General features: G+C 44.6%; 1 protein-coding gene across 1 annotated transcript in view; it reads right to left on the minus strand.

Annotated features, from left to right (window-relative positions):
- PUDP (pseudouridine 5'-phosphatase) overlaps window positions 1-5,525 on the minus strand; it is a 495,084-nt gene extending 489,559 nt beyond the window's left edge. The window contains exon 1 of the mRNA XM_082245618.1: window positions 5,365-5,525. Coding sequence (XP_082101744.1) covers window positions 5,365-5,425 — 61 coding nt within the window. The 5' untranslated portion in view covers window positions 5,426-5,525. The remainder of the gene's footprint in view (window positions 1-5,364) is intronic.
- Window positions 5,526-25,221: the final 19,696 nt, after the last annotated feature.

Consider the following 25,221-nt stretch of genomic DNA (forward strand, 5'->3'; position numbering starts at 1 on the left):
TTTAATAGCATTCAATTACAATATGACTTGTGTTGCAATTGTATACGCTATATTATTTTTTCTGTATTTGCTATTATCCCCCCCTCCCCCAACAAAAGTGGAGTTCCCCTTTAAGTCAACACCTGCTTCACCTATCACTAAGCATATAGTCACAGGATGGATCTTCTTCATTAAACTGCAGTGAGTGTGTATACCAGGGCTAGACAAACCCCGGGCGCCAGGTCGCATTTGCGACTAGAATTAGTGACCAGGCGCCTGGGGTGCCCTGCAGGAGGTGTCCTGTCCCTTTTGCGCCCCCACCTCCTCCCCGAGTGCACGGACTTCCGCGCCGTCCAAAAATTGAGGCCCCGGCTTTTCGGCCTTCTTCTGTGAGTGAGAGAGGGTTCCAATGGGGAACTGGCGCCCTCTTGTGGTGGCCGGGAGTAATGACTTTCCACTGCCTGTTCTCAATGCAATGAGAGGGAAGTTTTTGCAGGCTTCATCTCCCTATCCAGTTACCTTTGCTTAAAAGGTAAGTGGACAGGGAGTGTGGTTATTATTATTAATTTATTTTTTAAATTAAAAAAAAAAAATAAAAATAATTTTCTTCTTTTTTTTTTTAATTATTAAAAAAAAATAAAAAATATTTTCTTTTTTTTTTCAATTATTATTTTTATTAAAAAAAAAAATATATATATATATATATATATATATATATATATATAATCTTTTTTTTTTTTACCCTCATCGCCATGCCACAGCCGAAGGCCCCTTTCACATGGGCTGTCTGATCAGGTCCGCCTGTCAGTTTTTCAGGCAGACATGATCGGACCCTTCATTCTCCTCTATGGAGCATTAATCTGCCGCCATCTGATCCTGTCCGCCAAAAACAAGACGGATGGTTGTTCTATTTTCTATCCATCCCGACCGTGGATCGGATCAGATGGCAGCGGATGGAAAGAGACAGTGTTTCCATCCAATTGCGCTATAGAGGAGAGTGGGGTTCTAGTCGTATTTATGTGTAAATTTAGTATCCGTTTTATTAACTAAAGCTTGGTTGTTTAAAAAAAAAAAAAAAAAAACTGGTTCCTAACTTTTTTAGCTGGCTCCTAGATTTCAGGCAAATTTGTCAAGCCCTGGTGTATATGCTATATTATTTTTTCTTTATTTGCTATTTTTTTCTCCCCACGAAAGTGAAGTTACCCTGTAAAAAAAAAAAAAAAACATAATCCCAACATTAGTCTAATAGCGATGAGCAACAGTGGGAGCAGAGAAAAAAAAAAAGAGGGGTGGAACTCTGCTTTAACCATTTGCCTACTGGACACTTTCACCCCCTTCCTGCCCAGGCCAATTTTCAGCTTTCAGCGCTGTCACACTTTAAATGCCTCCTGTCTCCGTCGAAGTCCAATCGGAGGAAATGCGTCAGAAAGGAGGCGTGCTGTCACACGTCACCTGCGATCTGGGCTGCTGCTCCCGGACGCAGGGAACCACAGGATATTCCTACGCATTCATTGATCATAATAGGTTTGTAATAAGACATCAATGTAAGTGTATATACTACAGGTGTCAAACACAAGGCCCGTGGGCCAAATGTGGCCCCCCAGGCCACTTCATGTGGCCCTCGCACCTCTCCTGCAGCTTCAGCACCCCCCTTGTCTCTGCCCCCACCTTGTCTCTGTAGTTGGCAGCAGAGAGGACAAAATTCCTTTGCCAGATCATGCACTCCTCTGTGCAGCTGCAGAATAGCTTGTCTTTGCCCCCCCCCCCCTTCTCAGCTGTCCGCAGCAGAGAGGAGGGCCGAACTCTTCCTACAGATTTTGCACCTCTCTGTGCAGCCGCATCACCACCTTGCCTCTCCCTCCCCTGGTCTCAGCATTCAGCAGACTCTGGAAGCTGACTCCAGCCCTCCTCTGGTTCTCCTCCAGACCCTGCACTTCTTCCCAGATCAACCCGCCTCTTCTTCCTGGCAGCAACACAAGGTAAGGGTGTGGATTGTGATGTAAGGAAGGGTGGGTGACTCTTGACTTCTGATGGTGGTGGGGCTCTTGACATCTCATGTAAGGGTGTAAGGGGGGCGTGGGGTGCTCTGGACATCTAATCCTACAGATATAACTGGCCCTTTGAGGGCAACCATAATGCTGATGTGGCCTGCAATGAAATTGAGTTTGACTCCCCTGGTAAATACCATTTGTCTATTAAGAGTTTTGGGGTAATACACTATTGGCCGCATCTTTTATTTCCATGGCACTGTGGTAGAATCATTATAGAAGATCCTAAGTCACAGTGGTCCGCACACAGAGATCATCTGATTCCTATCTGCTGATATGGAAAAAGGGAATTTCTAAGGGAGAGACCATTTCAAGTGGAATAAGATCTACTGTTGGTATGAGGCTTGCTTGATCGTCCCTTGGGAGTTTGGGCAGCACTGGTGATTTCGTTGTTCACACAAGGAGTTTATTTTGGAATTCATTTTGCACTTTATCTTTATTGGCCGGGTAAGGAGGAAATCTTCAAGGTGGTGGGATTTGTACACATTGTTAGAACAGCACCTGTTTGAGTTGTCACACCTTGAAATTATTACACTTTTTGGAAGAAACACGGTGGAAGATTGTGAATTTTATTGGACTTTTTTTTCTGGAAATTTCACATACTGTAAGATTCATCCACTGTTACATTCACCGTTGTATTTTGCACCACATTGTAAAGTTACATGATATTTGTTTTTGCATTTGGTCACATTTTTTTCAGTTTAGCGCACCATATTGATTTGAAAATACACACATTTCCACTATAGGCACAGGATTCTGGTAGCAGCTTCAACACCTATCAGCGCACCCCATATATCTTTTATACACTTCAAATGACAATCGCGTGGTTATGCTACACTGTACCCAACTTACATTTTTTTTACACGAATAGAGCTTTCTTTTGGTGGTATTTAGTCACTGTTGGGTTTTTTATTCTTTGCTAAAAAAAAAAAAAAAAAAAAAAAAAAGACCAAACATTTTGAAAAAAAAAAAAATGTTTTTCTTAGTTTCTGTCAGGAAATTTTGTAAATAAGTAATTTTTCTCCTTCACTGATGTGCGCTGATGAGAAGGCATTGATAGGCTGCACTGATGGGCACTGATGAAGCGGTACTAATTAGGTGGCACCTATGAGGAGGCACTAATATGCCACACTGAAAAGCACTGATGAGGAGGCACTAATATGCAGCACTGAAAGGCAGCACTGACTGGCATCACTAATGGGCACTGATTGGATTCACTGAAAGGCACTAATAGATGGCACTGATATGCGGCACTGGTGGGCAATGATAGGCTGCACTGACTGGCATCACTAATGGGTACTAATTGGTGTCACTGATGGGCACTGATATGCAGCACTGGTGGGCAATGATAGGCGGCACTGACTGGCACCACTAATGGGCACTGACTGGTGTCACTGATGGGCACTAATAGATGGCACTGATATGCAGCACTGGTGGGCAATGATAGGCGGCACTGACTGGCACCACTAATGGGCACTGACTGGTGTCACTGATGGGCACTAATATATGGCACTGATATGCTGCACTGGTGGGCAATGATAGGTGGCACTGACTTGCATCACCAATAGGTACTGAGTGGTGTCACTGGTAGGCACTGATAGGCAATGATAGGTGGCACTGACTGGCATCACTAACGGGTACTGATTGGTGTCAGTGATGGGCACTGATATGCAGCACTGGTGGGCAATGATAGGCGGCACTGACTGACATCACTAATGGACACTGACTGGTGTCACTGATGGGCACTAATAGAAGGCACTGATATGCAGCACTGGTGGGCAATGATAGGTGGCACTGATAGGCAGCATGGACTGGCATCACTGATATGCAGCACTGGTGGGCAATGATAGGCAGCACTGGCTGGCATCACTAATGGGTACTGATTGGTGTCACTGGTGGGCACTGATATGCAGTACTGGTGCACAATGATAGACGGCACTGACTGGCATCACTAATGGGTACTGATTGGTGGCACTGATGGGCAGTGATATGCAGCACTGGTGGGCAATGATAGGCAGCACTGCCTGGCATCACTAATGGACACTGACTGGTGTCACTGATGGGCACTAATAGATGGCACTGATGTGCAGCCCTGGTAGGCATTAGTAGGTGGCACTGATAGGCAGCACAAACTGGCATCACTGATGGGCACTGATATGCAGCACTGGTGGGCAATGATAGGCAGCCTTGACTGGCATCACTAATGTCACTGATTGGTGTCACGGATAGGCACTGATATGCAGCACTGGTGGGCAATGATAGGCAGCACTGACTTGCATCACTAATGGGTACTGATTGGTGTCACTGGTGGGCACTGATATGCAGTACTAGTGGGCACGGATAGGCGGCATTAACTGGCATCACTAAGGGGTACTGATTGGTGTCACTGATGGGTACTGATAGGCGGCACTGACTGGCATCACTAATGGGTACTGATTGGTGTCACTGGTGGGCAATGATATGCAGTACTGGTGGGCAATGATAGGCGGCACTGACGGGCATCACTAAGGGGTACTGATTGGTGTCACTGATGGGTACTGATAGGCGGCACTGACTGGCATCACTAATGGGTACTGACTGGTGTCACTGATGGGCACTGCTGGGGCTGCACTGATCATCAGGACATTGATTACCTGTACAGGTCTTCCCTGCAAGGAGATGCCACTGACCGCCTCTCCTCGCCCCACACTCTGTCAGTAGGAGCCGAGGAGAGCCAATAAACGGCACTTTCTTGTTTACATGTAACGGGTGTGCTTGGACACAGCTGATCACATGGCTAAAGAGCAGCACCTTTGGCTCTTTACCAAGATCAGGGTCATGCCGTGTCCGACAGCAACGGTTCTGGGGCGCCGTCCCAGAACGAGAGTGCATCCTGCCCGCCGTCATTTTACCATACAGCGGGCAGGAAGTGGTAAGTGGCAAGCACGTCACGCGTTTTTCACCATTTTCGGGAATGCGTTTTTGCTACGCCCAGATGTGAACAGTGTGAATTCAAGCCTGGGGGAAATAACTAAAAGCAGTGTGAGGTAATACGGTAATCGGAGTGCTCCAGTACTAGGAGTATTACGGCAATGAAGGCATGTCTATGAGTTGTGCCATCCCCTCTCCTATATACACACAGCATTAGACATGACTGGTCAGGATCACACACTGATCATATAACCAGCATCCCATCTCCAGCCTACACTCACCCACCACTATGTGTACAGAGGCGGAGGAGACACGTGTCATATTCCCGCCCACTGCAGAGAAATGGCCTTCGCTCAGACGCCGCAGTGTGCTGCATTGTATGACAGGCCCCCATAGAGAAATAAGCAGAATCATGCATTGTACACACCGAGCAGGAGGCCGTCCATGTCAAAGATGACGTGTGTGACCGGCTGAGGGCTGCGAGCCATGCTGGGATCTCTTCTCTCTTCTACCAGGAAATGAATGGGCAGCTCAGACACACCTCAAGGACGACCATAATCTAACCCTGGGATCTCAGGCATACGGCCAGAGTCATACATCACCTGCTGCAGCTTCCCCTTTCTCCTCATTTCTCTGTCCCTGAGAATACAAATGATCGGAGAGGAGAAGAAATCCCCCGCTTCATTTAATCATTCCCTACCAGAGCCCAAAAGAGACTTCATTACAGAAGCCGGGGCATAAATAAAGCACGGAGAAAATAAGCTGTGGGTTTATACAGGAAAAGAAATGGTGGAAACATTACTACAGAGACCACGCAGGGATAAATGAAAGCAGAGCTAAAAGAAAAACTTTTTTTTTGGCTTTCACTTCAGTGCATAGGTGCTCAACCAGTGGCCCTCCAGCTGTTGCAAAACTACAAGTCCCATGAGGCATTGCAAGGCTGACAGTTACAAACATGACTCCCAAAGGCTGCGGCATGATGGGACATGTAGTTCTGCACCAGCTGGCACGCCACATGCTTTAACCACTTAAGCCCCAGAAGATTTTACCCCCTTCCTGACCAGGGCCTATTTTGCGATTCGGCACTGCGTGACTTTAACGGACAATTGCGCAGTCGTGCGACGCTGTACCCAAATAAATTGGCATCCTTTTTTTCCCACAAACAGAGCTTTCTTTTGGTGGTATTTGATCACCTGTGCAATTTTTACTTTTTGCGCTATAAACAAAAAAAGAGCGACAATTTTGCAAAAATAACAATATTTTTCACATTTTTTTATATGAAATTCCCCCCCAAAAAAATGTAAAAATCAAAAATTTTTAACATTTTTGGCCAATTTGTTTTATGCTACATATGTTTGGTTAAAAAAAATCGTAAAAAGCGTATTTTGATTGGTTTGCGCAAAAGTTATTGCGTTTACTAACTAAGGGAAAGATTTTTGTCATTTTTATTTTTTTTTTTTAACGAGTAATGGCGGCGATCTGCGATTTTTTTTTTTTTTGCGGGACTGCGACATTGCTGCGGACAGATCGGACCCTTGACTGACATTTTTGACACTTTTGGGGTTACCAGTGACATTACTACAGTAATCAGTGCTATACATATGCACTGTTACTGTAAAAATGACACTGGGAGGGAAGGGGTTAACTTTATTGAAAAGGGAGGGGTTAAGTGTGTCCCTAGGGGCGTGCTTCTTACTGTGATTGGATGTGGCTTTGTGTGTAACAGCAGAGATCAACGGTCCTACATAGCAGGACTGAGTGATCTGTGCTTTTACACAGGGGAGAGTGACAGGCGGCTTTGTTTACATTAGCCGCCTGCCTTTCTCCCTCTCCACCCGACGATCGCGAATGACCGGCGGACATCGGGTCCGCCGGGCACACGCCCCGGCTTCTTCGCGTACGAGCGGGGGCGGGAGCGTGCCTCCGGCGGCGCGCGCTGGCCCCCTATTCGCTCCCAGGCTATTGACGTACCGGTACGTCACTTTGCCTGAGAGGGGCTGACCGCCGCCGTATATAGTCGGGCTGCGGTCGGCAAGTGGTTAACCGCTTTAATACTGAGCACTTTCACCCCCTTTCTGCCCAGGCCAATTTTCAGTTTTCAGCGCTGTCGCACTTTGAATCACATTTGCGTGTCCATGCAACGCTGTACCCAAAGAAAATGTGTATCATGTTTCAAGACAGAGCAAAAGACCGAAAACTTTGAAAAAAAAAAATGTTTTGTTAGAAAATTTGTAAATAAGTAATTTTTCTTCTTCACTGATGTGCGCTGATGAGGCTGCATTGACAAGCACAGATGAAGAGGCACTAATATGCAGCACTGATTGGAACTAATAGGTGGGACTGATGGGCGGCACTAATTGTCATCACTGGTGGGCACTGACATGCATTACCGATAGGGATGATCTCCCCTGTGAGAAAAGACGCTTATCATCTCTCCTATCCTCACATGCTGTCAGTATGAGGAGAGGAAAGCCAATAAATGGCATTTCCTGTTTACAATGTGATTGGACACAGCTGATCACATGGTAAAGAGCCTATGTCACAGGCTCTTTACCGAGATTGGTGAAGCGTTGTATCAAAGGGACACACAACGCACCACGGATCGCCACACTGCGCTGCCCATTCTGAAGGACCTATAATGACGTCCTGCTATAGGCAGGAAGGTGTAAAGCAGGGGTCTTCAAACTACGGCCCTCCAGCTGTTGCAGAACTACACATCCCATGAGTCATTGTAAAACTCTGACATTCACAGACATGACTAGGCATGATGGGAGTTGTAGTTCCACAACAGCTGGAGGGCTTTAGTTTGAAGACCCCTGGTGTAAAGCATAGGTGCTCAACCTGTGGCCCTTAAGCTGTTGCAAAACTACAAGTCCCATGACGCATTGCAAAGCTGAAAGTTACAAGCATGAATCCCAAAGACAGAAGCATGATGGGACTTGTAGTTCTGCACCAGCGGGAACACCACAGGTTGAGCAGCCATGCTTTAACCACTTAATCCAAACTGACGCAGGTCTATGAATGCTGACTTTTAAGTGGTTGTACCGGGGTGATGCCTCTAGATCATCATTCCAGTACCCTTTTTCAGAGTCGGCGATCGTCTTTCCAGCAGTAACGACGAATGCGGCTCGGAAGCCGCTTGATCGTTACCCCAGGGAGCGGAAGGGGGGACCCCCCTCACCGCTTTTCGCGGCTCTGCCCGGGTCTCCCGTTCCATCAGGAGATCCAAGCAACCAGCTGGAGCGTCCGCTGGCTGCGATGGAGTCCCAATCAAAGCCGAATGCGGCCTCGATCGAGTCTCCGAAGACGTAACCCGGAGGTGGCGTCCATGACGTCATGTCTGGTGTACTAGGCTGCTAAAGGTGCCAAATTTAAAAAGTGTGTGTATTCTAAAATGATGATTTCAGCATTTTGAATACATGGAAGTGCAGTGGAGGGGTCTGGGGTCTTTTAGACCTCGATCCCTCCATAAAGAGTACCTGTCACTGTCAATTGCTGTCACAAGGGATGTTTACATTGCTTGTGACAGCAATAAAAGTGATCAGATATTTTTTTTTTTTTAAAAAAAACCTGTGGTAAAATTAAAAAAACTAAATAGCAAAAAAAAAAAAAAATGTAGCCGTCCCCGTCGCCGTGAACTCGCGCACAAAAAAAATGTATACGGAAGTCGCACCCGCAAAATAAATCTCTGTTCAAACCACACATGTGAGGTATCGCCGCAATTGCCAGAGCGTGAGCAATCATTATAAAAAAAGCTACTCTCTAACTCTAAATTGGTAACCACCAAAATTTTTTAAAGTATCGCCTATGGAAATTCTTATTGACCGTAGTTTGTCGCCATTCAGCGGGTGTGCGCAATTTTAAACCGTAACATGTTGGGTATCTATTTACTTGGCGTGACATCATCTTTTGCAATATACAAAAAAAAATGGGCTAAGTTTACGGTTTAGTTTTTTTTAAAGTGTTAGTATACTCATTTCTGGTACTTTACAGAATTTAAATCATATCTCACTTTTGCCGTTCTCTTGATATTTCTGTAGTACTTACGAATGACGTCACCCGCGCATGCTCTGTGTAACCTGATTTTCCGGCAAGCTAATGCTGCTGCCGGAATAATCCAGGGTCTATGCCGGGGCTGCGTCATTTCCTTTGCTGAACGTCAGCCCCATGCTCACGCGAGACTCAGACCGTCCCCATTCAGAAAATCCTCCACTACCCCACTAGTGCGCATGCGCGGGATTTCCGAACACTACACACAATGAGGGCGGAAATACTGCACAGATCAGGAGACGGAAACCACAGCAAGGATGGTGGCGCTAAACAAGAGAAAAAACCCACCAGAAAGGAACAAATAGCAGATGTAAGGAACATTTTTATTACATTATTTATAATGACATATTACAGGCTTAGAATTGAGTTGGAGAGAACTCAGGGCTGAGTATACTACCGCTTTAAATGCAGTGAAATTTAATTTTTCGTAATTCAAATACCATGGGACAAAAAATATTGCAATGACCTCCATTTTTGCTAAAAAATATATATAATGTTTGGGGGTTCTAAGTAGTTTTCTAGCAAAAAATACTGATTTTAACTTGTGAACAAAACCAAAATGTGTCAAAAATAGGCTCGGTCCCTAAGTGGTTAACCACTTCAATACTGGGCACTTTCACTCCCTTTTTGCCCAGGCCAATTTTCAGCTTTCAGCGCTGTGGCACTTTGGTCATGCACCACTGTACCCAAATTTAATTTCCTGACAGACTCCATGGCAGCATACGTTCGGGTAGGCCCCGCCTCCTCTCCTACCCTATAGGACCCCACTCCCATAAATCTTTGCTCCTTTTCAGCATCCATGTTCCTTTTTCGTCCTCCTCAGGTTACACATACCTGTGTGTTTCCTATCCTTCGTTTGGACGTTTTTTGGATTGTGGATTTGGTTCAACATGGTCCTGCCTCCGATAAGCCCTTGCTATTAGCCGGGTATGGAGGGGGCAACCGAAGATTCGTCTGGTGACCAAAAGCCCATGCTGCTGCGGGTGGTCCTGTGTTGCCCGAAGCCCGGTGTACTGCGCCTGACCATGTCTGAACTAAAACCGCAAGTACTCTTTACCTTTTAGTGAATTGTTTTTCCCTGGTGCTAGTGCGTTTTCTGTACCTTGTGCCTCATTGTTTGCTGCAGAGGGGGGTTGGGTGTCCTTCCTGTCCGGCTTTCGGCGCTTCCTGTGTCACGATCGCCGGTGTTGTGATCCTCTGCGCATGCGCGGCCGGGTCCGAAAGCGAGGCTTGGTTAGCGCATGCGCAGTTCCGTAATCAGCGGCCATTTTGCGCATGCACAGTTGCCGCGTTTGGCGATGACGTCATTTTGGCGCTAAATTTAAACGGGAAATTGCCTCTGCAAACTGGCAATGTCATTTCTGTTGCAACAGGCTTTCCTGGCGTCCGGATTCCTATACTAACAGGTTAGTGTTTGGTTTTATCCCACCCCCCCTCCTTGCCAGCTTAAGCAAAAATACCTATGTCTGTCTCCTTCTGTCTCCAGCGAATCGCTTCAGCCAGTATGGAGTCATCACCGCCCCTAAGTGATCAGCCCGCTCATGGCAGGTATTTAGTGGGGTAACTTTTGGTGGGAGGTATCACGGATCTTATGTTTCCCGTGCTATCTTCTTATCATTGTGTTTTTTAGTTCTTCCAGATGCGATCCGCAGCATAATGCCCGCAAGGAAGATCGTCATTCCAAGTCGCAGCACCGGCATTCCTCGTCCAGATCGAGGCACAAATCCCCCTCCAGCTCTAGGCACCGTGGTGAACAAAGGTCATCCCCTTCCAAAGGCCACGGTCGCTCGGGTCAACCCCCGTAAACATAAATGCTGGGGGTGTGGTCAGCGGGTCCCAGACGGAAAGTCTCTCTGCGACCGTTGCTATACTCAAGCCGCAGGGGAAAGACAAAACTCAGATCAGCATCTGGAGTCAGTGGTAAAACGAGTTTTGAAGGACTCTTTAAAAGATTTGGGAGTCTCTCACCAAAATGTAGCTTGTGCTCAGCCACGTTCTCCAGATTTGGAATCGCAAGGCCAGGATGTTTTGGATTCTTCCCAGCCAAGTCGCCCTTCCCTCCTTCTATCGGACAGTGGCTCTGATTCGGATGATCCCTGTACAGGCTTTAACTTTGGGCTTGTTCCCCCTTTGGTGAAGGCTGTAAGGGAAGCCCTTAAGTGGGAGGAGTCAGCAGTTCCCCCTCCAAAACAGAAAAAGTTTTTTAAACAGTTGAATAAAGAATGTCTCAATTTTCCATTCCTAGGAGAACTAGGGGAAATAATCACTGAGGAGTGGGCCAAGGTGGAGAGAAAAAATTCTATGTTTTCCAAGATGGCAAAACTATATCCCTTCAAACCAGAAGAGGTTAAACATCTTGAATCTCCTCCACTCGTTGATGCTGCAGTGATGAGACTCGTAAAGCATGTGACTCTCCCTCTAGAGGATACAGCCTCCTTTAAGGATCCATTAGAAAGGAGAATTGACTCTGACCTGAAGCGAGTCTATCTCACAGCAGGCATGGCCTGCAAGCCAGCCCTAGCTCTAGCTGCTACTTCCAAAGCTATGGAGATCTGGTCTGAAGATATGGAGGAGACTCTCAAAAGTGTCTCTGAGGATGTCGCCAAGAGCTCTCCTATCCAAGAGTTGAAGATGGCATCCGCCTTCCTGGGGGAGGCCTCTATTGACATGATCCGTCTTCTGGCCCGTGTGATGCTATCTTCTGTCACCGCCAAACGGGCACTTTGGCTTCGGCCTTGGGTAGCTGACGCCGCTTCAAAACAAATATGGTGTCGGATACCATTTGAGGGATCTTCCCTGTTTGGCAACAAATTGGAGAGCGCCATCTCTAAGGCCACTGGCGGTAGGTCGGGGTTCCTCCCTCAGGATAGGCGCCAAAGTAACTTCAAGAGAGCGCCTCCTAGGAAGCAAAGCGCTGGCCGTTCCAGAGACGCACGCAGCTACAAGCCAGGCAAAAGCTATAATAGAGGCTGGAAGTCTAGACAGTCCTCCTTTCAGAAGCCATCCAAGAGCGATTCGTTTTGGCGATCGGGAGGCCACCAAGTCGTTTTGAGGGTGGACCCGCTCAGGCATGCCAGGTTGGGGCCCGTCTGTTCCACTTTCAGAATGTCTGGGCGGCCTCAGTTCAGGACGCTTGGGTGGTCGACTCAATTTCGGTCGGTCACTCTTGGACTTTCAGTCGCTCCCCGAGGCTCAGGTTTGTTCCAACCTCCATCCCTGCCTCAGAAGAAAAGAAACAGATTCTGTTCTCTTACATAGAGTCTCTGCTACTCCAGGGTGCAGCAGTTCCCGTTCCAGACATCGAAAGGGGTCTAGGAATCTACTCCCCTCTTTTTATGGTACGAAAGAAGAACGGCTCTTGGAGACCCGTCATAGACTTAACACATCTAAATCGTTATATTCTCAAAGAAAGATTCAAGATGGAGTCTCTCCAAACAATTCAACTCTCAGTACAGCCGAAAGACTGGCTGATATCTATCGACCTGAAAGACGCGTACTTTCACGTCCCCATCGCAAGAAACCTTCAGCGATTTCTTCGCTTCGCCATAGGAGAGTCACTTCCAGTTTGTTTGTCTTCCCTTTGGACTCTCCACGTCGCCTCGCACATTCTCAAAAGTCTTGCTGGCAGTGGTGGCATTGATCAGAGTGGAAGGCATCAGATTGTATCATTACCTGGACGATCTGCTCCTCTTATCTCAGGACAAGTCTCAACTCCTCAGACACAGAGACCGTGTCATCGAGGTTCTTCAAGAGTTCGGTTGGATACTGAACCTCGAAAAAAGCCATCTGGTTCCCACCCAATCTCTCATCTTTCTGGGAGCTCTGTCGACACAGAGAAAAATACTATTTCTCATCCAGTGGAGAAAATTCCAGTGATCAGGGAGAGGATCTCTCTAGCCCTCTCCTCCTCTCATCTCACGGCTCGTCAATGTCTGAAAGTGATCGGGACTCTAGTAGCGACAGTTCCTATGGTAAAGTGGGCTCTCTGGAAGTTGAGACCATTCCAGAGAGGCTTTCTCCAGCAATGGCAGTCAGACGATCTATCCCAACGGATTGCATTGACGGCAGTTATGAAGAGGTGTCTTCCACATGGTGGTTGATAAGAGAAAACCTTCTCAACTGTCACTCCATAGCCCTCATATCCTGGATTACGGTGACGTCGGATGCCAGCTCCACGGGTTGGGGAGCCCACTGTCTATCCGAATCAGCACAGGGCAAGTGGGACTTCTCTACCGTCGGGATGGTCTCCAACATTCTGGAACTCAGAGCAGCCTTCAAGGCACTTCAGGCCTTTCAACATCTGATTTAAGGTGCATCTGTAATCCTCAGATTAGACAACACTACAGCAGTGGCCTACATAAAGAGGCAGGGCGGAACACGCAGTTGGTCTCTACTGCAGGAAGTAAAGCCAATAATGCTCTGGGCTCAGAGGTACCTAGCCAATCTGTCAGCGGTGTATGTTCCGGGCATTCAGAACCTACAGGTAGATTTTCTTTCCCGAGTGACACTCGACAACAACGAGTGGTCCCTCAACATGGAAGTTTTCAACTGGATTCAGTCTCTAGATTTTCTTCCGGAGGTCGACCTATTTGCTGCTCCAGAGAACAAGAAACTTGCAAAATATTACACAAGGTTCCGAGACCCCCGAGCCATTGGGGTCGACGCTCTCACGGACCGTTGGAAGTTTCGCAGAGCCTACGCCTTCCCTCCGACTCCAATTATTCTTCAGTTCTTGCGGAGACTCAAGACGGAGGCGGTGGAGATCTTAGCGGTGATCCTATATTGGCCCAACAGGCCATGGTTTCCCCTATTAACCCTGCTCAGTTACCGGAAGCCTGTAACTCTACCCCTCAGGCCGGATCTTCTGTCACAAGGTCCCACCTTTCACCCGTGCCCAGCTCGACTACACCTCAAGGTGTGGTTCTTGAAAGGGGGAGGTTGGAGGCATTAGGATGTCCGGCAGAAGCAATTCCTACCCTTTTGAGTGCTAGACGAAGCAGCACCAATAGGGTGTATGAAAGAATCTGGGCGAAGTTCTCCAGTTTTTAGTCTCCTAGAAGTGATCCTGATGTGATTCCTACCATACAAGACATCCTGGGGTTCCTACAATCAGGCTTAGACCTATCCTTATCTGTCAGTTCATTACGGGTTCAGGTCTCAGCAATCTCTGCCTTCACAGGAGTTTCTTGGGCAAGACATACATTGATTCTTCAATTTTTCAGAGGTGCTATGAGGTTAAAGCCTCAGAGGAAGCCGAGATTCCCAAAATGGGATCTTTCGTTAGTTTTGGAGTTCTTCTCCTCATTAGAATCATCTCTTGGTAGACCTCTGTCAGTCAGAGAGCTTACACTTAAAACTGTGTTTCTGGTGGCAATTACGTCAGCGAAACGAGTCTCTGAGCTACAAAGTCTGGGGGTAAAAGAACCATTCCTAACCTTTTTCCCTGACCGAGTAGTTCTTATACCTATGTTGGGTTCAACCCCAAAAGTAACCTCAGTATTCCACGAGAATCAGGAGATTGTTCTTCCCGTCTTTAGTACAGATGAAGGTTCTCAACATCATCCGCTTGATGTGGGCAATTCCTTACAACAATACCTAACAGCCACAGCTGGCTTCCGTCAAACAAACTTTCTTTTTGTTCTTCTTCACGGAAAAAAGAAGGGAATGCGGGCCTCTTCGAGAGCTATTGCTGCATGGATCGTTCAAGCCATACAATGGGCATACAAATCCAGTGGCTTGGATCCTCTAGAAGTGGTGACGGCACACTCAACCCGGAGTGTCTCAACATCTTGGGCAGCTTCCAGGCATGTCACCCCCGAAGTAGTTTGCAGGGCAGCATCCTGGTCTTCGATCAATACGTTCATGTCTCACTATTGTATTGAACCAGCTGCCTTATCTTCTGTAAAGTTTGGTATTCAAGTACTATCGGTTGATGGTACCAATTAAAGTTTACTTTAGTTCAGCATCTTCCCACCTGGGAGTGTATTGCGAGTTATTTCCCGAACGTATGCTGCCATGGAGTCTGTCAGGAAAACGGAAAATTGATATCAAATACTTACCGTAATTTTCCTTTCCTGATGGACTCCATGGCAGCAGGAGTTCCCTCCCAGTTCCTGAGTAGGCTAGTTATAGAACATGGATGCTGAAAAGGAGCAAAGATTTATGGGAGTGGGGTCCTATAGGGTAGGAGAGGAGGCGGGGCCTACCCGAACGTATGCTGCCATGGAGTCCATCAGGAAAGGAAAATTACGGTAAGTATTTGATATCAATTTTCCGTTTTCCTGACAGACTCCATGGCAGCATACATTCGGGAAATAACTCGCAATACACTCCCAGGTGGGAAGATGCTGAACTAAAGTAAACTTTAATTGGTACCATCAACCGATAGTACTTGAATACCAAACTTTACAGAAGATAAGGCAGCTGGTTCAATACAATAGTGAGACATGAACGTATTGATCGAAGACCAGGATGCTGCCCTGCAAACTACTTCGGGGGCGACATGCCTGGAAGCTGCCCAAGATGTTGAGACACTCCGGGTTGAGTGTGCGGTCACCACTACTGGAGGATCCAAGCCCCTGGATTTGTATGCCCATTGTATGGCTTGAACGATCCATGCAGTTTTTTATCATGTTTTGAGACAGATAGAGTTTTTTTTTGGTGGTATTTAACCACCACTGGGTTTTTTTATTTTTTGCTAAAAAAAAAAGAAAAAAAAAAAACTTTGAAAAAAAAAAATTTCTTTGTTTTGTTAGAAAATGTTGTAAATAAGTAATTTTCTCCTTCACTGATGTGTGCGGATGAGGCTGCACTGACAGGCACTGGTAAACAGGCACTAATAGATTGGACTAATGAGCGGCACTGATAGGCAGCACTGATGAGTGGGCACTGATTGGCATCACTGGTGGGCACTAATTGGCATCACTGTAGGGCACTGACATTTATTACCCATGGGGATGACTGTCAGTGTGAGGAGAGGCAAGCTGATAACTGGCATTTCCTATTTACACTGAGATCAGCTGTGATTCGACATGGTAAAGAGCCTATGTCACAGGCTCTTTACCGAGAATGGTGAAGCGTTGTGTCCGAGGGACACACCACACAACGGATCGCCACACTGCGTGGCCCATTCTGAAGGACATCATATGACGTCCTGCTATAGGCCGAGCATGAAGATGTTAAAGCATGGGTGCTCAACCTGTGGCCCTCCAGCTGTTGCAAAACTACAAGTCCCACGAGGCATTGCAATGCTGAAAGTTACAAGCATGACTCCCAAAGGTAGAGGCCTGATGGGACATGTAGTTCTGCAATAGCTGGAACACCACAGGTTGAGCAGCCATGCTTTAAAGTGATACGAAAGTCTTGTTTAAAAAAAAAAAAAAGATGTCATACTTGCTTTGTGCAGTTGGTTTTGCACAGAGCAGCCCAGATTCTCCTCTTCTTGAGTCCCCCACCTGTGCTTCTGGCCCCTCCCTCCTGCCGAGTGCCCCCACAGCTTGCAGCTTGCTATGGGGTCCCCCGAGCCAAGCCGCTGCCCTCAGTGTCCATTTAGACACTGAGCCAAAGCTAGGCCCCACCCCCATTCCCCTCTTTGGCTTACTGACATCAGTGGGACCCAATGGCACCCTCTGCTGTGTCTCAGCCAATTAGGAGGGACAGTCCCGAAAAGCTGAGTCTCTCGTGCAACATTGCTGGAGGAAAATGGGGCTCAGGTAAGTATGAGGGGGGCTGCTGCACACCGGTGGTTTTTTTATCATAATGCTTAGAAATAAAAATAAAAAAATCCATCTGCCTTTAGAACCACTTACCCTCCGGAAGATTTAACCCCATTTATGACAAGGCCATTTTTTGCAAAACGGCACTGCGTTACTATAACTGACAATTGCGTAGTCCTGCAACACTGTACCCCCCAAAAAAATTCTGTATTTTTTTTTGCACAAATTGAGCTTTCTTTTGGTGGTATTTGATCACCTCTGCCGTTTTTATTTTTTGCGCTATAAACAAAAAAGACCAACAATTTTGAAAAAAAAATATATATATTTTTTACTTTCTGCTATAAAACATATCCCGCCAAAAAAAATGTAAAAAATCTAATTTCTTCATCAATTTAGGCCAATATGTATTCTGCTACACATTTTTGGTAAAAAAAAAAAAAAAAAAACCCCAAAAAAAACAAGCGTATATTGATTGGTTTGCGCAAAAGTTAGCGTCTACAAACTATTGGATATTTGTATTTACTTATTTTTGTAGCACCCTTCTAGATAGGTGCTAGAGAGTAAGTATAGTTTTTGGCTCTGTCTGCCTATCAGAGGAGCAGCAGGTAAATTCTATATTCTCTCTGCTTAACAGGGAGCAGGATCTGTGAATTAGGTCTGCTCAATGTGCCCAGTGTGTGATTCATATGGTCCGGGGCAGTGTCCCCACTGTGCCCAATGGGGAGGCACATTGGACAGTGGAGGAAATATGGCCTATGAGGACACAGGCTTTGACACATCCGCTGATTGTTGGAACGCATTTCCAGGTTGTTGAAGCGCACGGCTTTCCGGAAGCCCTGCTGTGCAACCCGGTTCCATTGCGGCTTCACGATTTTTATATCTGTGCTTATTTATCTGCATAATTGTGAGTACCTCTTCTTTGTAATTAAACTTCTTTGAAATAAATTCAAAGTTTTACAGCACTTCACTATGTGAGACCTTTTTTCCTCTATATGGTCCGGCATCCCCCCTTTTCATCTGATCCACTATTGATGTCCCCTGGATTCTACTTAGTGTTAATATTTGTGGAGAGGTATCCCCAACCTAGGAGACCGAGGGTCCCACTGGAGAGAGGTTCCCTTTGACCCCCCCTGTAAGGGTACAACGATTTATACCCCTGTAGGGGTGTGGAGATTCTGGTGAGTGCGGGATGGATTGTGAGGGGAGCACCTCCTTATTCCTCATATGCACCCCCAGAAACGGACCTAGGACCATTCCAGTTGCTGGAGACCACCATCCAAAATTAACTGGACTTTTTCACCTATCACTTTAAATACCCAATTCATTATTATTTATACTAATTTTGCTCACTTTATTTATGAGTCTACACTTTTTTATTATTTATTGGACTGATCACCTATTTATTGTCTAAAAAGCTATATATGATTATAATCACCACTTTTTAGTGTCTCCATTTTGAGACTTGCTCACTTGGTGATTTTTTCTAAATATCCACTTATCTTCCACTGGATATCTTATAATTGTAATTTGCGGCCTATATTGTTACCTCTTGAATGATCTTGCACCTTATTTTTACCGCCCTTATATATATATATATATATATATATATGTATATATATATATATAATTTTTAAGTCAGTCACCTTCCACTGACCAATGTACGTTCCACTTTGCACTTCAATCCTAATAATATTGCACTTGCACTTTTTGCACATTTATTTGCACTTTTGCACATTTTTATATCAATTCTTGCAAGACTTATTATTGATTGATTTATATTTGTTCATTTATTTAGTGCACATTTGCACTTTATCATATTTCCTTCCATTATATGTGTTTGTGCATTATTTTTTGGGACTTACTTACTTTGTCCTTGTCAACTCATACCATATATTTATTTGTCTACCCACGGCAGCACCATCTACCTCACCTTTTTTTCCCTTATATCTAGTATTTCTCTTGTGAGTCATACCTTGGCGCGGGCAGCAGCCTTTATCTATGTATTTATCCTAAGCGCGGATCCCATTACTACATTCCTAAACTTGAGTTTGTATGGTCTCCCAGTTGTTAAATGTGTGAGTGGCCTTGGACCACATGGACAAGAACCACAGATTTATCTTATACATCTCTGGGTGAACAATTTTTGGTGACTAAAAATGTTTTAACACTTTGTTTGCTGTATAGCCTTGCAAACTTTATGCTTATTCTAGATGGATGTTATTGTAAATTATAATAAAAGAACACATAAAGAGAACTCTATCAATGCAGATATCAGGGTCACTGAACTGTGCTGAGAACTCATGCTGCTTGCTTACATACATTTTCAAACCATTTTCTATTTATATTCATTCTGTCAAGAATGAATGACATGTAAGTCTTTATATAAGGAACGGGCTTTTTCAGTTCACTTAGAAATATTATTCACTAAAGTAACATTCAGCTATAGCTCTTACAGATGATGTGCTCAATGGGAAAAATCATTTACCTTTATTGATCACAAAATATTTATAAGGACATAGGCATCCTGTTAATAAACTTGGCTTAAAACAGATTGTATTGGGGTCATAATCAACTGGTACTGGCAGCAGTAAACCATACTCTAGACAAGGTCACCCAGGAACAGTCCAAATAGGTTTCTTTATCCTCCACTGAAGGACACAGAAATTGTGGAAATTCTTAAGCTTTTGCGATATAGCGCCACCTACAGGAAGGTGGGACACTGGCAAACAAAAAAGCATTAAGGCAGCCCCCTGTAAAATCCCTCCTCCAACCATCATTCTTTATTTTCTTTGCTAGTGTCCTAGGAGGTTGAAGGAGGTCCATCTACATTTTTGCTAGCATTTTTATTCCTTATTATTCACGATAAACTATATACAATATACTTGATGCACAGTAGATATTTTTTCTTTCGTGGCTTCAATCAAGACTTTAAAAATATTGCTTGAGCTATTCTCTAAACAACAGCTATCTGGACCAGCATATCCTCAGCAACAGCTTTGTAGGCCTTACTTTAAACCCGCTGGACTGGATTGCAATGCTAGTTTTGAAATATGCCATTGGGCATTGGACCATACATTGTGGCACTTTGCACATCTTTGTGTATTACATTAGCCACAGAGTGCTCTCTGGGTTCCGAGCTGTGGCACAGCCTCTGATGTGACCCAATTTCTGAGGATATAGTGAAGAAGGCTGGAGGGGCTGAAGCACTGGTTGCTACCTCACAGTTGATACTGTTGGGTGCCATTTTTAAATCCCCACAATCCTAATACAGTAACAGTTAAAGGTGAGGGAACTAACTGCTGACCACATCCATCAAGTGGAGTGTAGTGCACACATATTCCATGCTGTCTTTCCCCTTTTCGGCCTAGAGTAAGCATTTTCCAATTGCTGTTTGTGCTTCTGAAGCATCTTGCGATTAATTTGGTCTCTGGGCTCATTCATCTGCCCCCCTACAGTGACCCGTTCACCTCTGGCCATCTACAACCTTCATCAGCATCAGCTTCTTGGGTTTCTGAGTACGTGAGGCTTTGCTTAATTTCCGGCTTAGTTGTTTTTAAATACACGCTAATGCAGCATGTCTTTTCAAAGGCACACAGAGGACAGTCCAGGGTGACTTCAGCCCATAATACTCTACTGCTCCTATGGACAATTAATTGGTATCCCCGGAAGGAGCCATTGATCCTGGGACCCTTTTTAATATAAGGTCGGTTTCTTCTATATATCTGCCGCATAGGGTTGAGATCTTCCCTGTGTCCACAAGACATCATATCCACTTTACATTTTTTGTCGGTTTGTGCAATTAGTTGATCAGTCTGCTTCAAATGTTCCTGAACTTTAGGCATGCCTGCCTCTATCCTATCCTGCATCTTTGATTATATTCTTGCGAGGTGGGGGACCCATATTTTCCAGGCTATATCTAGGAGTCCCCAGGGACATTTACCATACAAAAGATCAAATGGGGAAAACCATGTGGAGGACTGTAGCCCTTCCCTTACTGAAAACATTAAGAATGGTAACAGGAAGTTCTAGGCTTCCTTCTTTATATGATACAGTGTAAAAAATGGAGATATACCAGGCTAACTTCTCTTTCCTGAATTACTGTTCTAAAATTTTCTCCAGCCACCAGTGTTTTTTCTGCAAGTAAGACAGTGTCCCCTCACTCCCCAACCATGGCAGCTAGGGAAAAGTTGTCAGGTACCTCTGATGTATGGTTGTCAATATTCCCCTCAAGGTTAGGCAAAATAGTAACGCTGTTCATTTCAGACACGTTTTCTATTTTTCCCCTACATATCTTAAAACAGAGCAAAACTACAGGTCAGTATAATGCAGTGTAGCGCTACACTAATGGCATGCTTAACAGTACTACTAGATGTCTTCACTAAAAGCAATACAGTGGTGTAATCTTGAGCATCTCATCCTTTTCAGTCTGAGCTAAGCTTGACAGTGTCCATTAGTCTGGTATGAACCAATGTGATGATGCTTCTAGAGTTTTATAATTCCTCCACCATATGACTTTCTATGGTAATAGCACATATCTGCCTCCCAGACTCAGTGTCTAGATGTGCTATAAGAACAGGCTTGGAAAAAGTGAAATAAACTTCCCCAGGTAACATTCTATAAGCAAATGTAATATGGCCACCATGTGTCCCAGTTATTAAAATGTGAAATACTCCAGCACAAAAAAAAAAAGATTATATGTAAAGTTTTGCTGCTGACACCAAAAAAGTGTTAACACTTACACCTACCTGTCAAAAAACGAAATAAACTGTGCCACACAATAAATAGGCTTTGGCAGCGTGGTTTCGATGCACAATAAAATCAGTTTATTTCTGTCACTTTCCATCGTGAAGCAGTTTAAACGCTCATCAAGCTCACTGAAACCACGCATAGGGTGTTTATGGAGCGTTTTTAACGCTTGTAAAACACCCCATACTAAAGCTCATTGATATAAAGGGAAAACAACTGCGCTAATTCAAAACAATAAGCAGCAACTTCAAGTGCGACAGACACCCCAAAATAAATAGTAAAAAATAATAAGCTGCGCTGTATGTTGAACCATCAACTGAAATAGTCCATAGAAAAGTCCAATGCCAAATTAAAGTTGTGAAAACTTGTGCGGGTACCCCTTACCAAATAGTTGATATAGAAAAGCCAAGTGATGAATATTCAATTATCCTCACAGACGGGACACACTATTCACCCAATGACATTGGGGCTTCTCAGCAGAGGGCATTAAAGTAAAAGAAAATGGACACCATAGTGTAAATCCAACTTAAAAGAAGTTAAACACCAAAAATTGATATTCAGGCCCTGTTCAGGTACCGCTTACCAGAAATAAGTTGATGTAAGGCCAAACAGTATAAGGAGACTCCAGGTATGCCTCAGATAATGGGGATCGAGGGACCTTGATGATGTCAGTATGGAACTCCAGCAACGTGTAGATTGAGTGATGAAAAATAAAACAAGGCAAACGCCATAGCGTAAAACCAAAAAAACAGGACAAAAAACACCCAAGTGATGTGCACACAACAGGTCTCGTGAGGGGAGAGTCAGTGCATATGGGGGACCAATCACCAAATAAACTCCATAGGTACCCCTCACCAAACACTGAATGGATTGGGAGCAAACAAAGGAGTATGTGGGGTGTCAAACCAATGAAGATGGCTGCTTACCAGATGGATAGGAAACAGAAAAAAGAGGGACACCAAACATGCAGACCGAATGACCAGTGGTGTGTATGGGTACTCTTACCAGCTTCAATGGTTAAACAGGCAGGGATGTGAAACTCAGCTCAGGTTCCCAGGAGAAAAACGACCAGCTCAACAGATGATTGAATAGGTAAGGGGATCCAGTAGTTGACACTCAAAACGGGACTTCTCCAAGGGGCTCAGGGCTCAGAGGTAGATGAGAGGGCAGCCGGAGAACACAGAGGAGAGAGCCATAGTGTAAAACCCCAATAACATTTATTGTAGAAAGAGAATAAAACTTACAAGCATCGGAAGAAATAGGCATGTACAGGGAGATGTGCGAGCCGCCGGCCGGACGGCTCCGCTCGCCCGTCCTTCAAAGGTGGATCACGTGGGGATGACGTCAGCACGCCGCGTCCTGACGCGTTTCATCAAAGATGATATTATCAAAGGTACGGGCGGCGTGCTGACGCCACCTTTATATAACAAAAACAATCGATGACCGGAAGTTCACCCAGCGCCATCTTTAGTATGGTAACCCGGAACCGGAACATCTTACATGACCCGGAAGGGGAACTAAGGAGGGACAATAACAATTTGCCATTGGTGAATCCCGATGAATGGGATTAACCCTAAATTGACTCCGTCTAATGCCGTATATGAATCCATATCATACATCAGACCTGGGGGCCGAATAGACCAAGTTCAAAACCCCATTGTCCGAAGAGCAAAAGCAAATATCAATAAATAAAATATAATATATAACGCTAAAAAGTGCAAAATTGGAAATTAAAAATGGGATATATGACCCAATAATTGTGAGAACTTCCAGTGATGGATTCTATTGTGTAGTTCCCACAACATCAAAAATTACTTAAAAATGGCTCAAAATTGTGGGTAAAGGCCATAAATACTACAGATAATATATATTACATAGCATAGTAATGGCAGTAATATGTAAATTAAAATAAGTACATACATAAATTGAAAAATACATACATAAAATAAAACAAAAAATATCACCAAAGCCAATACGATTTGGAAAACATAGCAAAACACCAATGACTAAATGAAGCCTCAACCATCCTATAAAAGAGGTGAGGCGACAATGATGAGCAATTAGTCATATCAAGGGGGGGGAGGGGGAAACAAAAAAGGGGGGAAACCAAAATAAAAATGTATATATATATACAAAAAATTAGGAGTTATCAATAAAGGCGTTCACCTCCGTGTCGACATTTAATCCAAAGGGTGTATAGGATTTAACCCTATATATCCAGGCCATCTCAAGACGTGAAATGCCTCTCTTTAAAGGTTCACCACGCCAATGTGGAACAAACTTATCTATTCCAAGGAACAGCGTACCCTTAGGGTCACTGTTATGCATCTGTGCGTAGTGCTTAGAGACCGAATGTTTAGGGAATGATTTTCTAATGTTTGCAACATGTTCATTAAGCCTCACATTCATAGGGCGTTTTGTCCTACCAATGTATTGGTAACCACATGGACACTGGAGCAAATAAACCACTCCTTTGGTAGCACAAGAGATAAATGGCTCTATATCATGTGTTTTACCAGTACTACGGGAAATAAAAGTTTTAGTGTTCCGTTTCTTTATTGAATTCAAAGAGCAAATCTGGCACCTGTTGCACTTGTAGTACCCTGTAAGTTGATCTAAAAAGGTACTTCTAGATTTTGGAGGTTCAAGCACATTGGGGGCCAGGCGATTGCGTAATGATGATGCTCCTCTAAAGATAACCCTAGGTCTCTCTGGTAGGGAGGTGCTGAGGACAGGGTCATTATTTAGGATATGCCAATGCCGGCGTATCAGATTTTTAATGACCATGTGCTGGCTTGAGAAAGTGGTGATGAATGGTGCAGCAGCAGAATTGGTGGCAGTATTGTTAGCCTCTTTCGTCCGTGGTTGCAAGAGTTGGGCCCTGTCTTGTTGTTGTACCTCTAGGAGTGTTTTCTGGAGAAAATCTGGGTTATAACCCTTCTCAAGAAATCTTCCTGTTAGGACTTTTGACTGGGAAAGGAACTCCTGATGGTTGGAACAATTTCTCATAATGCGGAGATACTGTCCCTTGGGTACTGCCTTTAACCTGGGGTCGTAATGGCAACTATCGACTGGAATGTATGAGTTTCTATCGGTAGTTTTGAAATATGTTGATGTTACAAAACTATTGTCCTTCACAGATATAGTTATATCAAGAAAATTGATGGTAGACTGGCTGCATTCATAGTTGAGCTGGATGCCTCTTGAATTGGCATTCAACATTTCCATGAAGGCCACCAATTCATGGCCCAGTGGGAGGAGGAAGTCATCTATGCCCACCATAGGCCTCAATTGAGGCTGTGGGCTAGGTACATCGATGACGTCCTCCTCCTCTGGGACGGTCACCACCATGAATTGGTGGCCTTCATGGAAATGAAGGTGAACGCCTTGATAACTCCTAATTTTTTGTATATATATATATACATTTTTATTTTGGTTTCCCCCCTTTTTTGTTTAACCCTCCCCCCCCTTGATATGACTAATTGCTCATCATTGTCGCCTCACCTCTTTTATAGGATGGTTGAGGCTTCATTTAGTCATTGGTGTTTTGCTATGTTTTCCAAATCGTATTGGCTTTGGTGATATTTTTTGTTTTATTTTATGTATGTATTTTTCAATTTATGTATGTACTTATTTTAATTTACATATTACTGCCATTACTATGCTATGTAATATATATTATCTGTAGTATTTATGGCCTTTACCCACAATTTTGAGCCATTTTTAAGTAATTTTTGATGTTGTGGGAACTACACAATAGAATCCATCACTGG

Source organism: Pelophylax lessonae (assembly GCF_965119305.1).
Source record: "Pelophylax lessonae genome assembly, chromosome: 2".
Taxonomy (NCBI): Eukaryota; Metazoa; Chordata; class Amphibia; order Anura; family Ranidae; genus Pelophylax; species Pelophylax lessonae.